Source organism: Anomalospiza imberbis, chromosome 8, assembly GCF_031753505.1.
Source record: "Anomalospiza imberbis isolate Cuckoo-Finch-1a 21T00152 chromosome 8, ASM3175350v1, whole genome shotgun sequence".
Classification (NCBI taxonomy): Eukaryota; Metazoa; Chordata; class Aves; order Passeriformes; family Viduidae; genus Anomalospiza; species Anomalospiza imberbis.
In genome coordinates, this window is record NC_089688.1 from 3,214,513 (window position 1) to 3,234,746 (window position 20,234).

Sequence of the window (20,234 nt, forward strand, 5' to 3'; positions counted from 1 at the left end):
ATCCATCCATGGATCCATCCATCATCCATCGATGAATCCATCTATTAACCCATCCATGAATCCATCCATGAATCCATCCATGAATCCATCCATCATCCATCCATCCATCCATCCATCCATCCATCCATCCATCATCCATCGATGAATCCATCCATTAACCCATCCATGAATCCATCCATGAATCCATCCATCATCCATCCATCCATCCATCCATCCATCCATCCATCCATCATCCATCCATGAATCCATCCATTAACCCATCCATGAATCCATCCATGAATCCATCCATGAATCCATCCATCATCCATCCATCCATCTATCCATCCATCCATCCATCCATCCATCCATCCATCCATCCATGTGCTGCCCCAGGATGGAGGAGCTGCCTGTTCCCATGTGCCTTGAGGCACGGGGTTTGTGTGAGGGATGCCCTGCTTAAAAATGTCCCCTGTCCCCATGTTCCACACTGATTTAAGGCTTTTGTGATTTCTGCCTGCCCTCTGTGTCTGTAGAGATTGCAATAAAGTCTTTCACCACAGCCAAGCTCCAGCCCTTGGCTTGCTGGGCTTGCTGGGTTTGCAGGAGGTCTGCTGTGCTGGTGGTTTTTTTCAGCTTTTGGAGGCTCAGAGCAATCCAAGAGTGAAATTTTACTCCAGGAATCGAGCACGTGCTGTGGTTTGTGGGTTTAGGCACAGGAGGGGAGGAAAGTGACCTTGTGACAGCCACTGGTGGAAAGAGGCCACATCTGGCCCAGGGGGCTCTGAGCTGGGCACAGCTGGCAAAGGGCAGGGAAGCAGGAGATTCTCCTCACCAGATCCTCCTCACTGTGCAGAGTGAAGTTCAAACCTGGTGATTTGCTGGTGATGAAATGTGCAAGGAGAGGCTGAGCCCTTTCTCACCTCACCAATCCACCTAGCTATCCCTCTCCAATCACACGGTTTGTTGCCAAGCTTTTCTTGATCATCCTGTTTAGCTTCTTACTGTTGAAATGAAAAATAAAGTCATGACCAGAGGAGTAAATTCCAGCCACTCTGTTTAGCCTGGAGAGGTTAACTTGTTACTGACTCTCTGGAATCAAAGCTACAATATTTTTCCCCCTACACTTGTGCTGCATTAAGCAGGGCAGGAATTGGTAGCTCCATGACTTAGTTTCAGGTTCTGGGGACATCTGGCGAGGCTGAGCATCTCACTTTCTGGGTTCCACCTTATCAGCAGGACTACTCAGAGAAAACCCCTGCAATCACCAAAGCCATGCATCTGCCAGCTTGTAGGAGCAGAGCAGCCCAGCACCAGGATGGATGAGTCCTCTGCAGGTGCCTTTTGCCTTGCCAGGGATGAGAATGGCAGAGTATTGCCAGAGGTTGGCACCAAAAAGATCATCTGCATCTACAGGGCATCTTTGGTGTGGCCCAGTGACCAGGACTGAGATATTTCCGCCTTGTCAGCAGCTCCAGGACGCTGGAGAAAAACCTCAGTGTGAAAACCTGACCAAGTGGATGATGAGAAGCAGCGACTCAAACCCCCAAGGTTTTCCAAGGAACAGACACCAGCATCTCCCCACCTCCCTGATGAGTGCCCAGCCAGCATAGCCACTCATCAGGTGTGGTGGGCATGCTCGTGCTCAGCCTAGCAGCCCCATCTATTTATTACATGGGATTCACTTTGTTTATTGCATATTATTTATGACAGACCCACCTCTGTGTTACATGTGCTGGCCAGCGGCTGTTTGTGGAGTTGTGCAGGATTCTGCCTGCAAGTCCCTGCACGTGGCAGAAGACACCCACAGCAGAAGGTTTTAGGACCTCCAATCCAAAGAAAAGAAAAATGTTGACGGTCTGGGAGGATTAAACCTCAGTGGGATTAATTTGCAACCTCTGCATCCCCGCCTTTTAATAGAGAGATAAATATGTTTAAAGGATAAAGCTTTGCTCTCTAACCCAAACTGACGTCAGCTGAGCAGCTTGTGGGGCTGCAAAGCTGGACTCAGGGCATCGATCCTTGTAAGGAAGGCATCTGGTGGTGCCACCAGCACCAGCACTAGCACCAGCACCAGCACCAGCACCAGCCACGCCAGGGTTTCTGCACAACGCTGAGCCCACCTAGGGTTCTGCAAAGATATTTCAACCCCTGACCTGCATCTGGGGAGGGAAAGGAGAAGGACTGAAGTCAATCTGTCAATAGATTGCCTAATAACAGGTTGACAGGAGTTGGCACACGGGGTTGGAGGCTGTTGCCAGTGATTTGTAACACAATGCTGAGGCTGGTGAGGGTGGGTCACATCTGTGTTTAAAGCTGCACCTTCAAACAACACCTTCAAGAACCTTTTCCAAGTGAAAGCAAGCCAGGCTCCTGTTATCCACCCACAAAACTGTGAGGACCTGGAGTCCTGGCCACTATTTTATATTGCTTCCCAACTCTTTCACAAAAGAATCAACCTGCTCACCGAATCAGAGAAGCTCAGCAGCCAAGGGCCAGCAGGTCTTGGTGTCACTGGTGCCACATCGAACCTGGCCCGCTGTCCCAGGTGGCCAGGAGCACGGAGACAAAAGGCTCTTTGTTTGTTTATTTATTTAGCCTTTTATTTGGGGACGTGTTCACCTGCCAGCCAAGGGACAAATGTGCTGACTCAGCAGGCTGGGGAGTCTGGCATGGCACGGCCCCAGTCACCCTTTCCCACCAGGACAGCAGGGAATGACAGGGGACATGGAATGGCAGGGGGAGAATGGAATGACAAGGGACATGGAATAACAGGGGACACTGGAATGTCCTCATGGAATGGCAGGGGACATGGAATAACAGGGGACAATAGAATGTCCTCATGGAAGGACAGGGGACATGGAGTAACAGGGGACAATGGAATGTCCTCATGGAAGGGCAGGGGACATGGAGTAACAGGGGACAATGGAATGTCCTCATGGAAGGACAGGGGACATGGAGTAACAGGGGACAATGGAATGTCCTCATGGAAGGGCAGGGGACATGGAGTAACAGGGGACAATGGAATGTCCTCATGGAAGGGCAGGGACATGGAATGTCTTCTCCCTGTGCAGGGTGGTGATGGCCTCAGGGCAGTGCCAAAGTCCCCTGAGGTCCCTGGTGCCTTCCCAGTGCTCCCAGTAAGGGACTACTGGCCAGACTGGGCAGCTGGGCAGGAGCAGGGTGGCAGCTCGTGGTGGCAGTGGCACAGGGCCTGTCACAGGAGCAGAGGTGGGGAGAGGTCAGGATCCCCTCCAGCTGGGAAGGGACCACCAAGGTGCCAGACACTGGTGGAAAACAGCACACAGGAAAACCCTGACTGGGAATTTGGGATTTTTGGTGTTTCCCAGCTGCTTGGGTGCCCACTGGGAGCAGGGCAGGGATGCTGTGTCACCCCTCTGTACCCTCTTGACCCCAGGGGATGATGTGGGGGTTCTTCACTCATTTATTTCTACACCTTCAGGGTCCTGCCACGTGCCACGAGTCTCATCTGCAAATATCTCCTGCTTTTGGCAGCTGATTTATTTTCATTTCAGCCAGGATTTGGGTCACAGCTTTGTTTCAGGGTTTTGAAAGGGAAAAAAAATATTTAGGCACAGGAAAAAAAGACAAAGCAATCAAGGAAGAGCCCTTTTGTCCCCATGGCAAAATACCAAGTGAAGCTGCATTTTTAAATTTGGGTTTTTTTTGGCTTTGGGCAAATTGTTTCTGCAGAACTGGCAAGAGACTTCAAAAAAAAAAAGAAAAAAAAGGAGATGTGCTTAAACAGGATTAACTTAAGCAAGAATTTGTACTACAGAAAGATGCTTAGAGAATCTCTTAAAGACAGAAAAGACAGAAAAGCAAACAATATCCAAATCCAATAATCTGATCACCCAATAAAATTTACAAGCAATTTTCTTAGTAGAGAGAAGAGTATTTACTGGAAATGGATGGTCCTGAACAAACTGAATAAATAGATTAGGTGAAGAGCATTATCTGAAAAGACAATTATACAGAAATCTTCTTGGAATGAGGTGGAAGCTCATACTTAGGAAAAAAAAGGGGTGAAAAAAGAACTAAATCATTAATTATTTACTGCAACCAGCGCGGCTTCGTGATACTCCAGGAAACTGTAATGAATGCAAGCTTCTTTTCATAACTAAATGCCATTAAATTTTCATTTTCTTGCTGGCTTTGCCCTCCAGAGGAGAAAGGCTTAGGACAGGACGCCGAGGGAAGCAGCAGGGGAACAAACACGCTGTGGCTCAGAGTCCCCCTGGGAAGGTTCTCCCCAAAGGCCACTGCAGTGCTCAGCAAGGCCAGCACAAGGACACCCAGCGGCAGGGAGGAATCTCTGCCCTTCACTTCTGCCAAGCAAATTATAGCCAGGAATTCCGTTATAGAGTAATACACCAACAATATAAATAATCTAATATGATATAATATAACATATCAATATAATATAATATAATATAATATAATATCATATAATATCATATCATATCATATCATATCAATCACATCATATCATATGAAATATATACTATATTATATATATATCACAATATTAGAATATAATATATATTAATATAATGTATATATAATATAGTATATTAATAGACATACTATATATTGATACATATTAATATATATAATATATAATTACCTAATATATATTAATATATACATTATATATTATAATATATTATAATATAATATAATATATTATAATATATATATATATATATATATATATATATATAATATAGATAATATTATAATAATATATATTATAGTAATATAATATAATATAATATATAATTAATATAATATAATTAATATAATATAATATAATATAATATAATATAATATAATATAATATAATATATACAATAATATAATATATAACTCAAAGCAACACTTGGGATGGCTGCTCTCCCCCAGATTTATTTCCTGGCCTCCCCCAAGCCTCTGTCTGATCTACTCTGCTTTTCAGGGCGATGCAGGTCTTCCAGGGAATTTTAAAGGAAGCACGACAGACTGAACATCTGATCATACTCCAGTGCATGATTTTGAGTAATTTCTCCACAAAATATTGCTTTGCCTCACAGCTGGATTCTCCCCCCCGTGAAAGAAGCTTATTCTTCTGGTGCTTGCACCATTGACACGTTTATCCAGATTTTCTGACCGGCCTCAGGATTTTGGCTGACAGAAGTAGCCAAATTTTTTATTGCTGTAAAATAACTGCCCTTCCTTCAGGCTAGAGAAAATAATCATCAACACATCACGGCACCTCTGAGATCCCCACTCAGTCTTATTACCAAAACCTCTCAGATAAACCCAAAGATAAGCACTCTGTGAATGCCCTAAGCCCCTTTTTATTTGGATTTTACACATTCTGCACCAGAATCACACACTGGGCTGACTGGTAATTTCTCTTCAGGATTTATTAATTTCTCACCTCTCAGTGATGGAAAGAAAAAAAAAAATAATGCCTAAAACGACCCACATTACAAGTGTGATTAATTACAATTTTTATTGAATTCAAACCCACTAGTACTGCTTTTTCTATAGGGAGATGTCCTTCCAGTACCTGAGGGGAGAAAGATGGAAAGAAACTATTTACAAGGGATGGAGGGACAGGACACAGGGAATGGCTTCCACTGCCAGAGGGCAGGGATGGATGGGATATTGGGAAGGAATTGTTCCCTGGCACAGGGTGCCCAGAGCAGCTGTGGCTGCCCCTGGATCCCTGGAAGTGCCCAAGGCCAGGCTGGACGGGGCTTGGAGCAGCCTGGGACAGTGGATGGGATTTAAGGTCCCTTCCCACCCAAACCACTCTGGGACCCTAATTCTGGTGGTTTTTACCACAGATCTGTTGGATCTCTTTCTGATCCACCTTGATGGTTTTATGCGTAACAGTGCCAGACCTGAGACTGCAACAATGAGCTTTGTGTCACTGATGAAGGCACAAAAAAAAACCCCAAAAAACAAAACAAAACAAAACAAACAATAAAAAGAAGGAAAAAGACGGAAAGCAAGTGGAAAAAATAAAGGCAATGCAGTGCCAGCCAGGAATAGCATGGAGGCTCCTCTCCCCACCCTGTCACTGCTCCAGTTAAAAGCAGAACATTTTAATCAACTATATTCAGGTGGTTCAAATAGAGAGAAATTTCAAAATCCTCTAGAGACAGCACTAAAAAAAAAAATTGTATCAAGTAAAACCAGCATCTCTAGGGATGCTTCTTCATGATGTCAAGGATTTCCCGGTACAAAACCTCGGTGGCATCAAGGCCCAGCACAAAATCCATGTGGTTCCATTGGGGGATCAGCTTGTGGTGGACCAGGTTCTTGACCTGGGGGAGGAGGAGGGCGGTGTCCCGGGGGTCGGCCAGGCAGTCCTGCCCCGCGTTCCAGATGGCCGTGGGCACCTCCATGTGCTGCACGTCGTAGAACGGAGCCCCGACCTGAGCAGAGGGAAAAGGGGCTTCACAAAGTGGAGAGGGAAAAGGGCTTCACAAAGAGGAGAGAGAAAAGGGGCTTCACAAGAGGAGAGGGAAAAGGGGCTTCACAAAGTGGAGAGGGAAAAGGGACTTCACAAAGAGGAGAGGGAAAAGGGGTTTCACAAAGTAGAGATGGAAAAGGGGCTTCACAAAGAACAGCAGATGAAAAAGGGGCTTCACAAGGAGGAGATGGAAAAGGGGCTTTACAAGGAGGAGAGGGAAAAGGGGTTTCACAAAGTAGAGATGGAAAAGGGGCTTCACAAAGAACAGCAGATGAAAAAGGGGCTTCACAAGGAGGAGATGGAAAAGGGGCTTTACAAGGAGGAGAGGGAAAAGGGGCTTCACAAAGTGGAGATGGAAAATTAGCTTCACAAGGAAGAGATGGAAAAGGGGCTTCACAAAAAGCAGCAGATGGAAAAGGGGCTTCACAAGGAGGAGAGGGAAAAGGGGCTTCACAAAGAGCAGCAGATGGAAAAGGGGCTTCACAAGGAGATGTTGCTGGACGGCAACGAATTGCGCACCGTTGCTACTCTTTGGGAATGGAGGCAAATGAAAACTGGAACTCCTTTCTTCTAGAAAGGAGAGGAACTTCAGTAGAGATGCAGCATAGCCTCACGTGCTATGATTTAGTGAGTTAATTTAATTAAAATTAATTAGAGAATTCATTCTACTGGGCTAGAAATTCTAGTTCTGATTCTACAGATGGTTTGGATAAGGAGGCAGAACTTTGGCTGCCCTGGTTTAGTGCTGTTGGATCATCCTGACCTCCACAGGTCCCTCCCAGCCAGCCCTACTGGGCTTTATGGTGACACTTCACCAGCACTTCCTTCAGTGACAGCAGGGAGGTGTTTGGGAGCAAGTTTTTGAAATTAAAACATTTCTGGAGGTTTTGTTTCAGCTCCACACCCTGATGACTTGCCATGAAGTGATTTGCCAACAACTCTTGTTACCTGCAGTGTAATTAATCCAGTTGAGAAGCACACTGCCTTCTGAATGATTCTTTTTTTGTTTAAGGAAGAAAGAAGCTTTTTTTTTTTCCCGTTCCAGGGCTTAACCACTATTTCAGAGAAGAAATTTTTCCTAATATTCAGCCTGGTGTAACTTGAGACCATTGCCCCGTATCCTATGGAAAATGGAAAGCCTCTAATTTAAAGCGTTTTTTCCACTTACAAGGTATTTGCAAATTAGAGAGAATGGAAAACACTGCTGTTCCAAGCAGAGATCCTGACGTCCAGTTTGTGAAGGGAGGAATACATTAAGGGGAGACACAGCAGGCATGCATGGGAAGAGAACAGGAAGAGGGAAGGCCATTGCAAGCACCTCACCTGTCTGTAGTGAAGGCTGTTGTACGTGTGCCCCCCGTCAAAAGCTCTCAGTGCCCCACCGTGGACTCCCTGCAGCAAATTCAGACATTCAGTGCTCTGAGTGAAATCACAGTTCTGTGGGGATGCAGTCAACCCTCAAAAGTCAACCCTCAAAAGTTAGTTTTCATCACTGAGCCAGCAGGATTTTTCAAGTGTGTCTCACAGGTCTGGCCCTAGGCCCAGCACAAGTAATTCCTGTCGTGATTTTGGACAAATGGGCAAATGGATTATGTTTCTAATGTTTGTGGATAACACCAGGATGGGTAGAAATTAAAATGGTCTGGAAAATGGGTTTAGAACTCTAAATATTCCTTGTAGGCTGAAGAACTGGCCTGAAATGGCACAACCAAAGATGGAAGGAGCCTCTGCACATCTCTTGTCTGACTGGAACGGGACTATCAGCAATACAAGGTCAAGGTGGCTTGATCCCTTCACTGGGCAGCAGCACTTCAGAAAATGGAGTGTGAGTTCTTGCTACAAACCCCACAAAGTTCTTCTGGGGTCCCTGAGCAGGAATTCCACACAGGGAAGAAGCTGTGCCCTGAGTAGAGCCTGTGGCACACACCTCAGAGAAGGTACACAGGCTGAGTCTGCAATCTACAGAAAAATGTGCTAAGCTTTAGCTTGGGGAAGAGAAAAGGAATGCAGCAGAACGCAACTGCAGTGTCAAAGGGCTCTGGTGGTGTTCTCATGCCCACAAGGGAAAGAAGGAGAAATAATCAGCTTTATTGGTAATAAGCTTAATTGGCTGCTGTCCAGACGCACCTCTGCCACAGCCTGACCACTAATGGCACTCGGGCTGCAGGGCAAGAGTGAAGCTGGTTTGAAATAAGAGCCCTGGAATGTGCCTGCTGTGGATGCAGGGTCCTCAGCTCCTTCCACAGGTTCCTCCTGACAGAGCCACTCCTTTGGGGCTGCTCAGCTCCAAAATCTGCCCAGCGTTTTACGGAGGGGTGAAAACAAAACCAACAGAGATCTGGCAAAGGTGTGTGTCGCAGCAAGCAGCGCAGCAGGCTGCCCACAAGGGACCAGGGACACTCTGTTGGGCACGGGAGGGAAGCTGGGAAGGTTTACCTGCAGCCAGTGGATGATGTTCTGGACTGAGGAGCCCGCTGGGGTGTGTCCCATGTACACGTCGAATCGGCTCTGCAAGGACACGAGCACATTTCACATTTCACAGCGTTCACTTGGCTCTGCAAAACAGGGCATTGCCAAGGCTCTGGCCTTCAGAAGGACCCTCTGCAGATTCATTCCCACGTACCATGTTTGTGTTCTTCCAGTTAAACCCGAAAATTGTAGCCAAGATGTGCTTGCAGACCTTAGAGCAGACACAGAACCTGGAGATGACCAGCTCCCCCAGGGCAGTGTGTGGTAGGAACTCCCTGGTGCCAAACAGCTCCTGGAAAATCCCAAATCTGCTCATCAAATAGGAAGTCTGGTCATGCTTTTCCCCAAAGCACCACCCTTTTACAACTTCTATTTTATCCCCACGTTAAAGTTGCCCATAGTGAGACCTCCCTTGCACCCCATTAAATGCTTCTGCTCCTTGTCTCTTATGGGCATGGTCTCTTACATTCATTAATGATCTTGTGTTAAATGGTAGGGCTCAATTCACAGCCTCTGCATCAGTTTTATTCACCAACACTTTGGATCTAATTCTTCCAGAACATTTTGGGGAATGAATTCAGGACAGGACTGAAAAGTTCTGTAGTGAGATGTGTTTTTCTTCATTATGAAAACAGAGCACAGAGCTCCCCTCTCTGTAAATGACTTGAAATACTCCATAGATAATTTCACAATCCCTAGGAAAAACATTTTGGTTGTGCAGAACATAGTGCAGACCAACCTTAAGCCCAGAGTCAGAAAAGAATGAGAGTTTTCTAAAGGGGCTCCGAGAAAATATCACCGTGGTCACAGGTGAAAGAGCAAGGAACACCTTGATTTTCTGAGCCAGCTGGGGCATAGTGGAAAAGGCTATAAAACCTGCGGGGACAAAACAGTAGAAAAAAAAATTGGTTTAGTCTTTCAAGACACTCATGCATGTAGTTTAATTTCAGTGAGTAATTTTCCAAATCTGAGAGGGGTTGCAGACTTCTCGTGCTGTCATCAGAAGGACCCACTCACCTATAGTGGTGCCTTGGGAATGGCCAATATAATAGAGCTGTTTCTGTCCTGTTTTCTGCTCAATAAAGCTGATCATGGCTGGGAGATCGTATTTAGCCATCTCATCGAAGCTGCAGAAGGAAGAGCAGATGTCCTGATGAGAGGGGCAGCATCTGCACGTGCACAGCCATCACTAGCAAACCACAAAACCAGCAGGGAGGGCAGGGCCAGCCCACAAACTTCTTCATCCTACTCAGTTTTCACATGGGGCTTTCAATCAAAATAAGTTGGATGAGCTTCAGTCCAGCCCGGTTCACTCATCCCCCAGCCAGGGCAGCGTGGCCCTGACGGAATTCAGCTGTTTCTGAGACCCTCAAAGCCATTTACCTGAAAGCCCAGAATTCATCCTGTGTGGTGGTCAGCACCTGGTGTCTCCTGGACCAGGTGTTCCCTCTGCTGTTTCCTATCCAGACATCGTAGCCAGCATCTGCCAGGATGAAGCCCAGGCTGCTGTTGGCCAAGTTGGTGACCCAGATGCTGCCTTCTGCAAGGAGACCATGCTGCAGAAGTGCCACGGGTCTCACACCTGCAAGACAGGCAGCGTGATGACTCTCCTTGTTTTTGATGCTGTTTGTCACCTTTTGAGACCTTTATGAAGTGTTATCCCCATGGCAGCCAAAATCTGTGAAGGTTTGTGTCGGTGTTACTCTGGATTTCATTTAAAAATGCACCATTATCTTGGACTTTATCCCCAAAATCTCTGGGGGTGTTGGCAGAACTTGGGCTGCCCAGGGAGCTCTTAGGCAAACATGGAGGAGCCTGGGGATGTGATGGGAAAAATGCAATTTTCATGGATCTTACCCCCCCTCACAAGATGAAAGGATCCCCTGGAGGCTCCTCAGGGAGTACCAAACCAGTCTGCAGATCCATGAAATGGCTGCAGGAGCACATTTTGGGAGCCAGGCTCTGGAGAGAACCCAAGGTGTGCCACCAGGGATTTCAGCCTGACATTCAGTGCTCAGGGATCCATGAAGGGTGAGGAAACATCCCTGGCAAGGGATCAGCCTTCCTGACAAATTCTGATCCATCAAAACTGATGCTACAGATGCCAAGCCACAGGGAGCCTTGAAATCCCTCTTGCACAAGCCCTGGTACCTCAGTGAATGCTTCAAGGCATGTGTGTGTCCTGTATGGCATCAGTTTTACCTTGGCACCCGGCATTTCCTCTCCCGTGAGGAATTCTGTTCAGCTGAAGGATGTAGCCATCTTCTGTCACCACATCATACTCCTCGCTGGGGTACCCCCAGAACGAGACCATTTCACTCTGCAACAAGAAGAAAGCCAATAATTGTTGCAGTAAGGTAGAAAAATCATAGAGAAAGGCTTCATAAAATCAAGCCTGCTCTCCTGGAATCAGTGGCTGGCCTTGTCAAAGCCAGCACTTTGCAAGTTCCCATGTGAAAGCAATCCTGGTGTGAGCAGTTCCTTAACATAACAATCTATTCCTGGGTAAAAAACCTAATTACACCTGTTTAAACAGTTTTTGCACTGTTAGAAAAATGAAAACAATATTTTACAAACAACTTCCCTGCGCATACACACTGGGGGTTTGAGTGACCAATCAATGAAGAGTAACAACTTGTTAATTGCCAATAAAGTAATTGGCAAGAAAGCTACTGACCAACTGGAGTCACACACGAGGTCTGTAAAACTGTATAAAAAGGAGTTGTGTAATAAAGAATGGGCTTTTTTTCCACCATGAAGAAAATGGAGTCCCATGTGATTTATTCCCATAAATAATAACATTTTCAAGGCTCCTGCGAGGAAATCCCTGAATGTGATATTTCACTGTAATTATTTAATGGTGGCTGTTTCCTGGACACTACCCACCTCCTCTCCAATGCCATGGTACTTACAATGTTCATCCCTGCCTCTGGATTCTTAGGTAATCGGGAATTCAAGACGCATTCCCCGGATGCCATCCCGTGGAACACGGACACCAGAGCTAGAGCCAGCCACATCCTCGCTGTGCCTGGAACAACACACCCACAGAGTCAGTGCCAGGGAAAGCAGGGCAAGGAGAGATGAGGGCAGGGAGACACCCCAGGTAGGACTCAGCCTCAGTCTGGGGGCCTGGATGAGCACTTAAAAGCGTTAATGAACATGTGTGGGAATCCAGGGCATCCCTGTGGCTGCCCTGGAAGGTCTGGGACCCTGGCAGGGGGTCAGGAGCTGCCCTGTACAGAGCCCCGAGAGACACTGTCTCTGATCTCTGTCCATGCAGAAGAGTTTTCAGTCTTTCAGGACGAATTACGAGCTCTGAGTGTTTGATATAAATAGTAATTAGTGTGGCATGGGTGCAAAAGTAGAATTTTAGGATTCTAGATAAGGGGTTCAAAGGAGGCAAGATGGAGGAAACTGGGCGTGCCTTGTCCTTTTTCTTCTTCTTCACGCCCTCCACGTTTCACTGTGGTGTTGGCATTCTTCTGTTGGTTTGGGCTGGGGACACACTGCTCAACATGGGTGATAGGTATTGGCACGTTATTGTAAATACAGCACACGTAGTTTTTGGTATATAATGTTTGTAACATCCCACTGAGGGGCAGAGCCCCGCACGCTGTCCTGCGAGACAGACCTGCTGCAGGTCAGAGAGAAAATATTGTAGATAAGGAGAAATAAACAACATTGAAAACCAGCACAGACGAATTACGAGTCCTCCTTCGGCAGCGGGGCTGAAAGAGAGAGATTTTACAATCTCGGGATCATTTAAATATCACAGATCCCGACAAACATGGGGTGGCTCAGGGAACACATCTCAGCAGGGATATTTCCAGGGAGGTGGGGCAGACTTTCAGGAATTCCTGTAAGAGGCGAGGCAACAACCCTTGGGGTGCTGTACAAACCACTGGGAACTGCAAGAGGTTAAAAATCATAGAATCACAGAATGCTTTGGGCTGGAAGGGGCCCTAAAGCCTCTCTCATTCCAACCCCCTGGGGTTGATCAGACCTCCAGTGAGCCATTCCAATACACAGAGGACGGAAGGTGTTGCTTGTCCTATCAGTGCCCATGCAGTGCCACTGCTTCAGTCTGTCTTCCAGGAAAGGGACAGCTCTGTCCCATCACCCTGCTGTTTGCATCACCTGTTGACACCACTGCCCAAACCTCCCCAGGAGGGAGAGGGAGGATGAATAAGATCCAGCACTGCCTTCCCTTCCTAAATAGAGATAAAATCACGAGAAGAAAATCTCTAACTGCATGGTGCAAAAGACAAGAATTGATTACATTGAATTCAGAGAAGGACATTTTGAAGTGCAAATCTATATGCAGAATGGGGAGAGATGTATCTTCCAGCAGATCTAGACGTCCCTTAGTGATACTGGGTTTAACACAGCTTAAAAAACCCCTCACTCAATGTGCTGGAGAGTGCAGCTGCCACAGGAGGTGGGGAGGCCGATGGGAACAGCAGGTTTTGCACACAGTTATGGGCAGGAGGCATCACAGGCAGCTGCTGAAAGGTCTGGGCAGGACTGCTCCCTCCAACAACTGTAACATTGGATGCCACAAGAAAAACTGGGCTGGACCAGCCTCTAGAACCAACCCAGCAAATCAGATTTTGGTCCCCTGTTCTGAGGCAAGCATGGCCTGGAAGTGCCATTCACAGGCACATTTAGACCCGGCTCCCGCCATGCTTTTCCCACACTCACCTGGCCAGGCTCTAGCCATGCTTTTCCCACACTCACCTGTGCAGAAGGGAAGGCAGCCAGCCGAGCTGAGAGGTGGCACAGCTTCTGCAGGAGGAGACGGGGACATGTCAGCCCCTGGAGAGGATGGGCAGTGCAGGGAAGAGATGCCCAGCCCGGAGGAGATGGAGATGTGGCACCCAGCAGTGCCAGAGGATGGGTTCTCACCCCTGGCTGGTGCATGGAGCAGTGCTCTGCGCCCCTCTGGAGACAGCCCTATTTGAACTGGCTGCAGGGTGGGGTGGCAAGTGTAAACACGCTGGGATATAGGACATATAAATCATTAGGTAACACCACAGTTTAGAAAGTGCAATTGCCCAGAATTTGTTTGTGGAGGCTGGTTAAATATTGTTTAGACAGAGTCAAATGACTGTGGATGTTTGGAGGTGATTTCCATCAATAAAGTGGTTTAATTGGTATTGCTGAAGTAAGTTTCCAGCTGCCCATTTCAATGGTGGTTTTATTTATTTATTACAAGAGACATAATTAAGTTATTGCAAGGAAAGATCAAAATCTAAAATGGATTTCCCGTAGCTGTGCTTTGGAAATTATGATGTTTCTTATACAAAGATGCCACGTGTGAGATGGAGATTAAATCCCAGGCAACAGACTGAAAACATCTGTACTGGGTCAGGCTGGGATGGAGTTCCCTTTCCTCATAGCACAGGGATGGGACCCAGCCAAGTTGCCATAGCAACACTCTGTACCTTGTCTATCCCTCGACCCAGTTTTTCCCTTTGGCTCTTCCAGTTCTCTCCACCTGCCCCACTTTGCGCTGGGGGATAGAGCTGTGCCAGCTCACCACGACATCCTTGTTCTTCACACCCTTACAGGAAGGTATGAGGAGTACCTTATCCTACAAGTGTCCTGCCAGCAGGGAGAGTTATCCCTCTCCATCACCCATGCCAGGGCTGAGGATGCCTCCTGCCCTTCCTTCCTAGATTGTTTTGATGTGGAAATTGCGGTGAAAGGTCAGTAGGGGAAGGTGTCTTCTGTCAGCCTGGAATGGGCCTGAGATGTGTCCAAGGCATGCACCTAGATTTGTCAGTTTGTGCCACTTCTATAAACTCACACTAGAACGGGAGTTCGTAATTTAGAGGTTTGGAGGTGAAGGGTGACTTTGTTTTTGGGGTACTGAAGCCAAGTAAGACACTTCTGGCTTTCACCTTCTGAGGAAACAGAACATGGAAATCTACACTCCAGGGAAAGGGCAGAGCAGCTCTGGTCACACTCATCTGGAGGCACTGGAAGGGGCAAGATGAAGGCTGCACCCAAGAGAGTCCTGTAGCACTCGGAGAGCAGGACATTGCCATAGGTCTTACAAGATGCTCCGGCCTCCCGAGGGTCATGTGCAGCTCCTGCTGAAGCACCACCACTGAAGAGACTGAATGGGATTGGTGCCTCAGGTTTAGCTTTTACATTTCTCAGATTCTGAGCTGCTTTAGTGTGCAGTTCTGAGCTTCACATGAAGGGATGGTGAGCTCTCTTCACAGAGCAGGGAGACAAAACAATTCCTTCTCCAGCTGGGGACCAAGGACAAATGATCCAGATCTCAGGCCCAAGAGCACAAACAACGTGGGCTGAAGAGAGAAAAACAAGCAGGATGGGACTGCATGGGCTGGAGCTGGAATGGGACAATGAGCTCCAATGTGCAAATGGAGCAGAACTGATCAAAGTGAGAGCCCCCGTGAGCGGTCGTGCATTTTTTGTGGCCATTTGGGTTGTGCTGCCCAAGGTGGATCCATTGAGGCCTCTTAATAAATCCCTACTTTATTCTTTAGCTCCATCTAGTCTCTGTTCTAGGTCAGCCTTCACAAGGCATCAGGATCAAGGAGAGTCCCTTGAACTTCACTGCATGGCCAGAGCCAGTAAACTCAGCTCCATCCACCTGCTGCTGCAGGGTCACCGACAGCTCCGTGGATCATCTTCACATCCCTCTCACCAGGCATTCCAGACTGGATGGAGGATGCAGATGTCACCTCCCTTGGCAGGGGTGACAACAGCCAGGTGGCTCCTTGCTTGCTCCTGTGGCCCAGGCTGGGGTTCTCCATCCTTGCAGGGAGAGCACATTGTTGGCTCGTATCCAGTTTGGGGCCTGCCACCCTTCCCAGCTCCTTTCCAATAAGGCTGTTGTGCCACAGCTCCTAATCTGTGTCACCATGCCCTGCCCTCATCCAGGGCCACCTGACACCAGCACATACTTCAGGTAGGTGTTTAGCCTGAAAGCAGGAACGTGTCACACATGCAAGGGTTCTCACCCAGCTCCTGCAGCCCTCTCTTGCACCACTCCTGCTTTCTTTGCTGGCAGTCCCCGCGTGTTCATCAGGTGAGCGCAGAGCTTTTGCCATTGCAGCGGAAACTTCAGCATCATGCTCAAGTTTAATCATCAAGTTTTCTGTAAAATTACTGCCAGGGATTCTGTCTTAATTCTTGGTGTCCCTCTTTTGGCCTCAACTCTTTAATTGTAATAATGTCTTAATACTCTTTTACATCTAATAGGTGTCAGAAAGCTTTCAAAGGAGATGATGGTGAATGTCTGGAGGGTCACACAGGGGCTGGCTGAGGTCACTTGGTTTGTTCAGCTGGAGCAGAGCACACTGAGGTCAGACCTCCTTGGGGGCTGCAGCTCCTCCCCAGGGGAGCCCCAAGCTCTGCCCTGTGGGACAGGAACAGGACCCAGGGAGCAGCTGGAGCTGGGCCAGGCTGGAGATCAGGGAAAGGTTCTTCCCCCAGAGGGTGCTGGCACTGCCCAGGCTCCCCAGCGAGTGGGCATGGCCCCGAGGCTGCCAGAGCTCCACACAGGGTGGGATTGTCGGGGTGTCTGTGCAGGGCCAGGAGTTGGATTGATGATCCCTGTGGGTCCCTTCCAGCTCGGGATATTCCATGGTTCTATGACTCTGTGACTGCTTTCCTGCCTGCTCCTACATGTGACAGACTCTGCTGAGCTCACTGGCAGTGACAATCCAGGTGACCACTCAGAGCCATCAACCGTTCCCAAGCACATCTCCCACACAGAACCATTCGGTGCCCAGTGGGCCAAATATTTATGAGGTTTGAGAAATCTCCTTTTCACAGACACAAGAAATGGTGGTGAGAAATGGTGGTGACAATCTCCTGCCCAGCTAGGCAGAAGTACAACCCCAAGGGTCCTCTGGGAGACAGCAGAATCTGGAGGGAGGGATCCACAGCAGGCAGGGAATAGGACAAGGTGCCAGCTCTGCAGGAGGTGCTGAGGAGGGGACACAACCTCCTGAGGCTTCTTTCTGGGGCAACTGTGTCAAGAAGAGAAAACCTCCCCCCAAATGGGAATCCATGGCCGCAAACTCTCACATGTTGGACGGTCAGTTATGCAGTCCATCTTTTTATTTTTCTTAAAAAAACTGCCAGACTGAGCACATGTCCTCCTCCACGACAGCCCCACAGCACATGGGAAGGGGAGACAGGGGCTCCCACCTCACTGCAGGAAGAGCCTGTTAAACAACACCTGCCCCGAGGTCAGCTCAGAGCTCCCTTTGGAGGGGAGCATCACCAACACCTGCCTGTGCCTCAGGCACAAGCAGCTCTGAGGAGCTTCACACCGCTCTGTTGCTAAACACCTCTTCCAAAGTGTCGCGTTCTGGTGTCCCCCATACCACAACGATCCTATCACAAGTTTTCTGGAACATCTTCTCTCACCCACGCAGCTGGGTAAGGGTAGCAACCCAAATCCTTCCCGCAGCTGCCCACTCTCAGGGCTCTGAGGATGGGAGGCGGTTTGCCGGGGGCAGAGGCATTGCACGCAATGTCACCACCTCTCTGCACTATTGCTCTGGGCCCAGCATCCCACTTTCCTCACACCGAGCCGTGGCTCCTTGCAAAACAGCGGCCAGGTGTGGGAGACATCCACCAGCACCTTCTGGAAGCTGTCACACCCCCACGGTTCCTGCTGGGTAGCACCTCCAGGTGGGCAGGGTTGGATACAGCAGAGGCTGCTCAGCAAAGGGGGGTCAGACCTAGCTCTGGACCACTGGCAGGCGTGTGTGACACAGGGCTGTGTGTGACACAGGGCTGTGTGACACAGGGCTGTGTGACACAGGGCTGTGTGTGACACAGGGCTGTGTGACACAGGGGTGTGTGTGTGACACAGGGGTGTGTGTGACACAGGGGTGTGTGACACGGGTGTGTGTGACACAGGGCTGTGTGACACGGGTGTGTGTGACACAGGGCTGTGTGACACAGAGGTGTGTGACACAGGGGTGTGTGTGACACAGGGGTGTGTGTGACACGGGTGTGTGTGACACAGGGGTGTGTGACACAGGGGTGTGTGTGACACAGGGGTGTGTGACAAAGGACTGTGTGACACAGGGGTGTGTGTGTGACACAGGGCTGTGTGACACAGGGCTGTGTGTGACACAGAGCTGTGTGACACGGGTCTGTGTGACACAGGGCTGTGTGACACAGGGCTGTGTGACACAGGACTGTGTGACACAGGGCTGTGTGACACAGGACTGTGTGACACAGGGGTGGGTGTGTGACACAGGGCTGTGTGACACAGGGCTGTGTGACACGGGTGTGTGTGACACAGGACTGTGTGACACAGGGGTGTGTGTGTGACACAGGGCTGTGTGACACAGGGCTGTGTGACACAGGGGTGTGTGACACAGGGGTGTGTGTGTGACACAGGGCTGTGTGTGACACAGGGCTGTGTGACACGGGTCTGTGTGACACAGGGCTGTGTGTGACACGGGTCTGTGTGACACAGGGGTGTGTGTGTGACACAGGGGTGTGTGACACAGGGGTGTGTGTGACACAGGTGTGTGTGACACGGGTGTGTGTGTGACACAGGGCTGTGTGTGTGACACAGGGCTGTGTGACACAGGGCTGTGTGACACGGGTGTGTGTGACACAGGGGTGTGTGTGTGAAACAGGGGTGTGTGACACAGGGGTGTGTGTGTGACACAGGGCTGTGTGACACAGGGGTGTGTGTGTGACACAGGGGTGTGTGTGTAACACAGGGCTGTGTGACACAGGGGTGTGTGTGACACAGGGGTGTGTGTGTGACACAGGGGTGTGTGTGACACAGGGGTGTGTGTGTGACACAGGGCTGTGTGTGTGACACAGGGCTGTGTGACACAGGTGTGTGTGACACAGGGGTGTGTGTGACACAGGGCTGTGTGACACAGGGGTGTGTGTGACACAGGGCTGTGTGACACAGGGCTGTGTGACACAGGGGTGTGTGTGACACAGGGGTGTGTGTGTGACACAGGGGTGTGTGTGTGACACAGGGCTGTGTGACACAGGGGTGTGTGTGACACAGGGGTGTGTGACAAAGGACTGTGTGACACAGGGGTGTGTGTGTGACACAGGGCTGTGTGACACGGGTGTGTGTGACACAGGGCTGTGTGACACGGGTCTGTGTGACACAGGGCTGTGTGACACGGGTGTGTGTGACACAGGGCTGTGTGACACAGGGCTGTGTGACACAGGACTGTGTGACACAGGGCTGTGTGACACAGGACTGTGTGACACAGGGGTGTGTGTGTGACACAGGGCTGTGTGACACAGGGCTGTGTGACACGGGTGTGTTTGTGACACAGGGGTGTGTGTGACACAGGGCTGTGTGACACAGGGGTGTGTGACACAGGGGTGTGTGTGTGACACAGGGCTGTGTGTGACACAGGGCTGTGTGACACAGGGGTGTGTGTGTGACACAGGGCTGTGTGACACAGGGCTGTGTGACACAGGGGTGTGTGTGTGACACAGGGGTGTGTGTGACACAGGGCTGTGTGACACGGGTCTGTGTGACACAGGGCTGTGTGTGACACGGGTCTGTGTGACACAGGGGTGTGTGTGTGACACAGGGGTGTGTGACACAGGGGTGTGTGTGACACAGGTGTGTGTGACACGGGTGTGTGTGTGACACAGGGCTGTGTGTGTGACACAGGGGTGTGTGACACAGGACTGTGTGACACAGGGGTGTGTGTGACACAGGGCTGTGTGACACAGGTGTGTGTGACACAGGGGTGTGTGTGACACAGGGCTGTGTGACACAGGGCTGTGTGACACGGGTGTGTGTGACACAGGGGTGTGTGTGTGAAACAGGGGTGTGTGACACAGGGGTGTGTGTGTGACACAGGGCTGTGTGACACAGGGGTGTGTGTGACACAGGGGTGGGTGTGTGACACAGGGCTGTGTGACACAGGGCTGTGTGACACAGGGCTGTGTGACACGGGTGTGTGTGACACAGGGCTGTGTGTGTGACACAGGGCTGTGTGACACAGGGCTGTGTGTGACACAGGGCTGTGTGACACAGGACTGTGTGACACAGGGGTGTGTGTGACACAGGGGTGGGTGTGTGACACAGGACTGTGTGACACAGGGCTGTGTGACACAGGACTGTGTGACACAGGGGTGGGTGTGTGACACAGGGCTGTGTGACACAGGGCTGTGTGACACGGGTGTGTGTGACACAGGGCTGTGTGACACGGGTGTGTGTGACACAGGGGTGTGTGACACGGGTGTGTGTGACACAGGGGTGTGTGTGTGAAACAGGGGTGTGTGACACAGGGCTGTGTGTGTGACACAG

At 49.4% G+C, this 20,234-nt stretch overlaps 1 protein-coding gene across 1 annotated transcript; it reads right to left on the reverse strand.

The window, feature by feature from the left end:
- Nucleotides 1–6,071: 6,071 nt before the first annotated feature.
- LOC137477794 (lipase member K-like) lies at nt 6,072–11,426 on the reverse strand. Its single transcript, XM_068197001.1, has 8 exons — nt 11,135–11,426; nt 10,316–10,514; nt 9,950–10,059; nt 9,672–9,808; nt 9,087–9,224; nt 8,900–8,971; nt 7,787–7,855; nt 6,072–6,425 (listed from the first exon to the last, which is right to left on the reverse strand). The coding sequence occupies exons 1-8, from the start codon at nt 11,244–11,246 to the stop codon at nt 6,192–6,194; spliced, it is 1,071 nt and encodes a 356-aa protein (XP_068053102.1). The 5' UTR covers nt 11,247–11,426; the 3' UTR covers nt 6,072–6,191.
- Nucleotides 11,427–20,234: the final 8,808 nt, after the last annotated feature.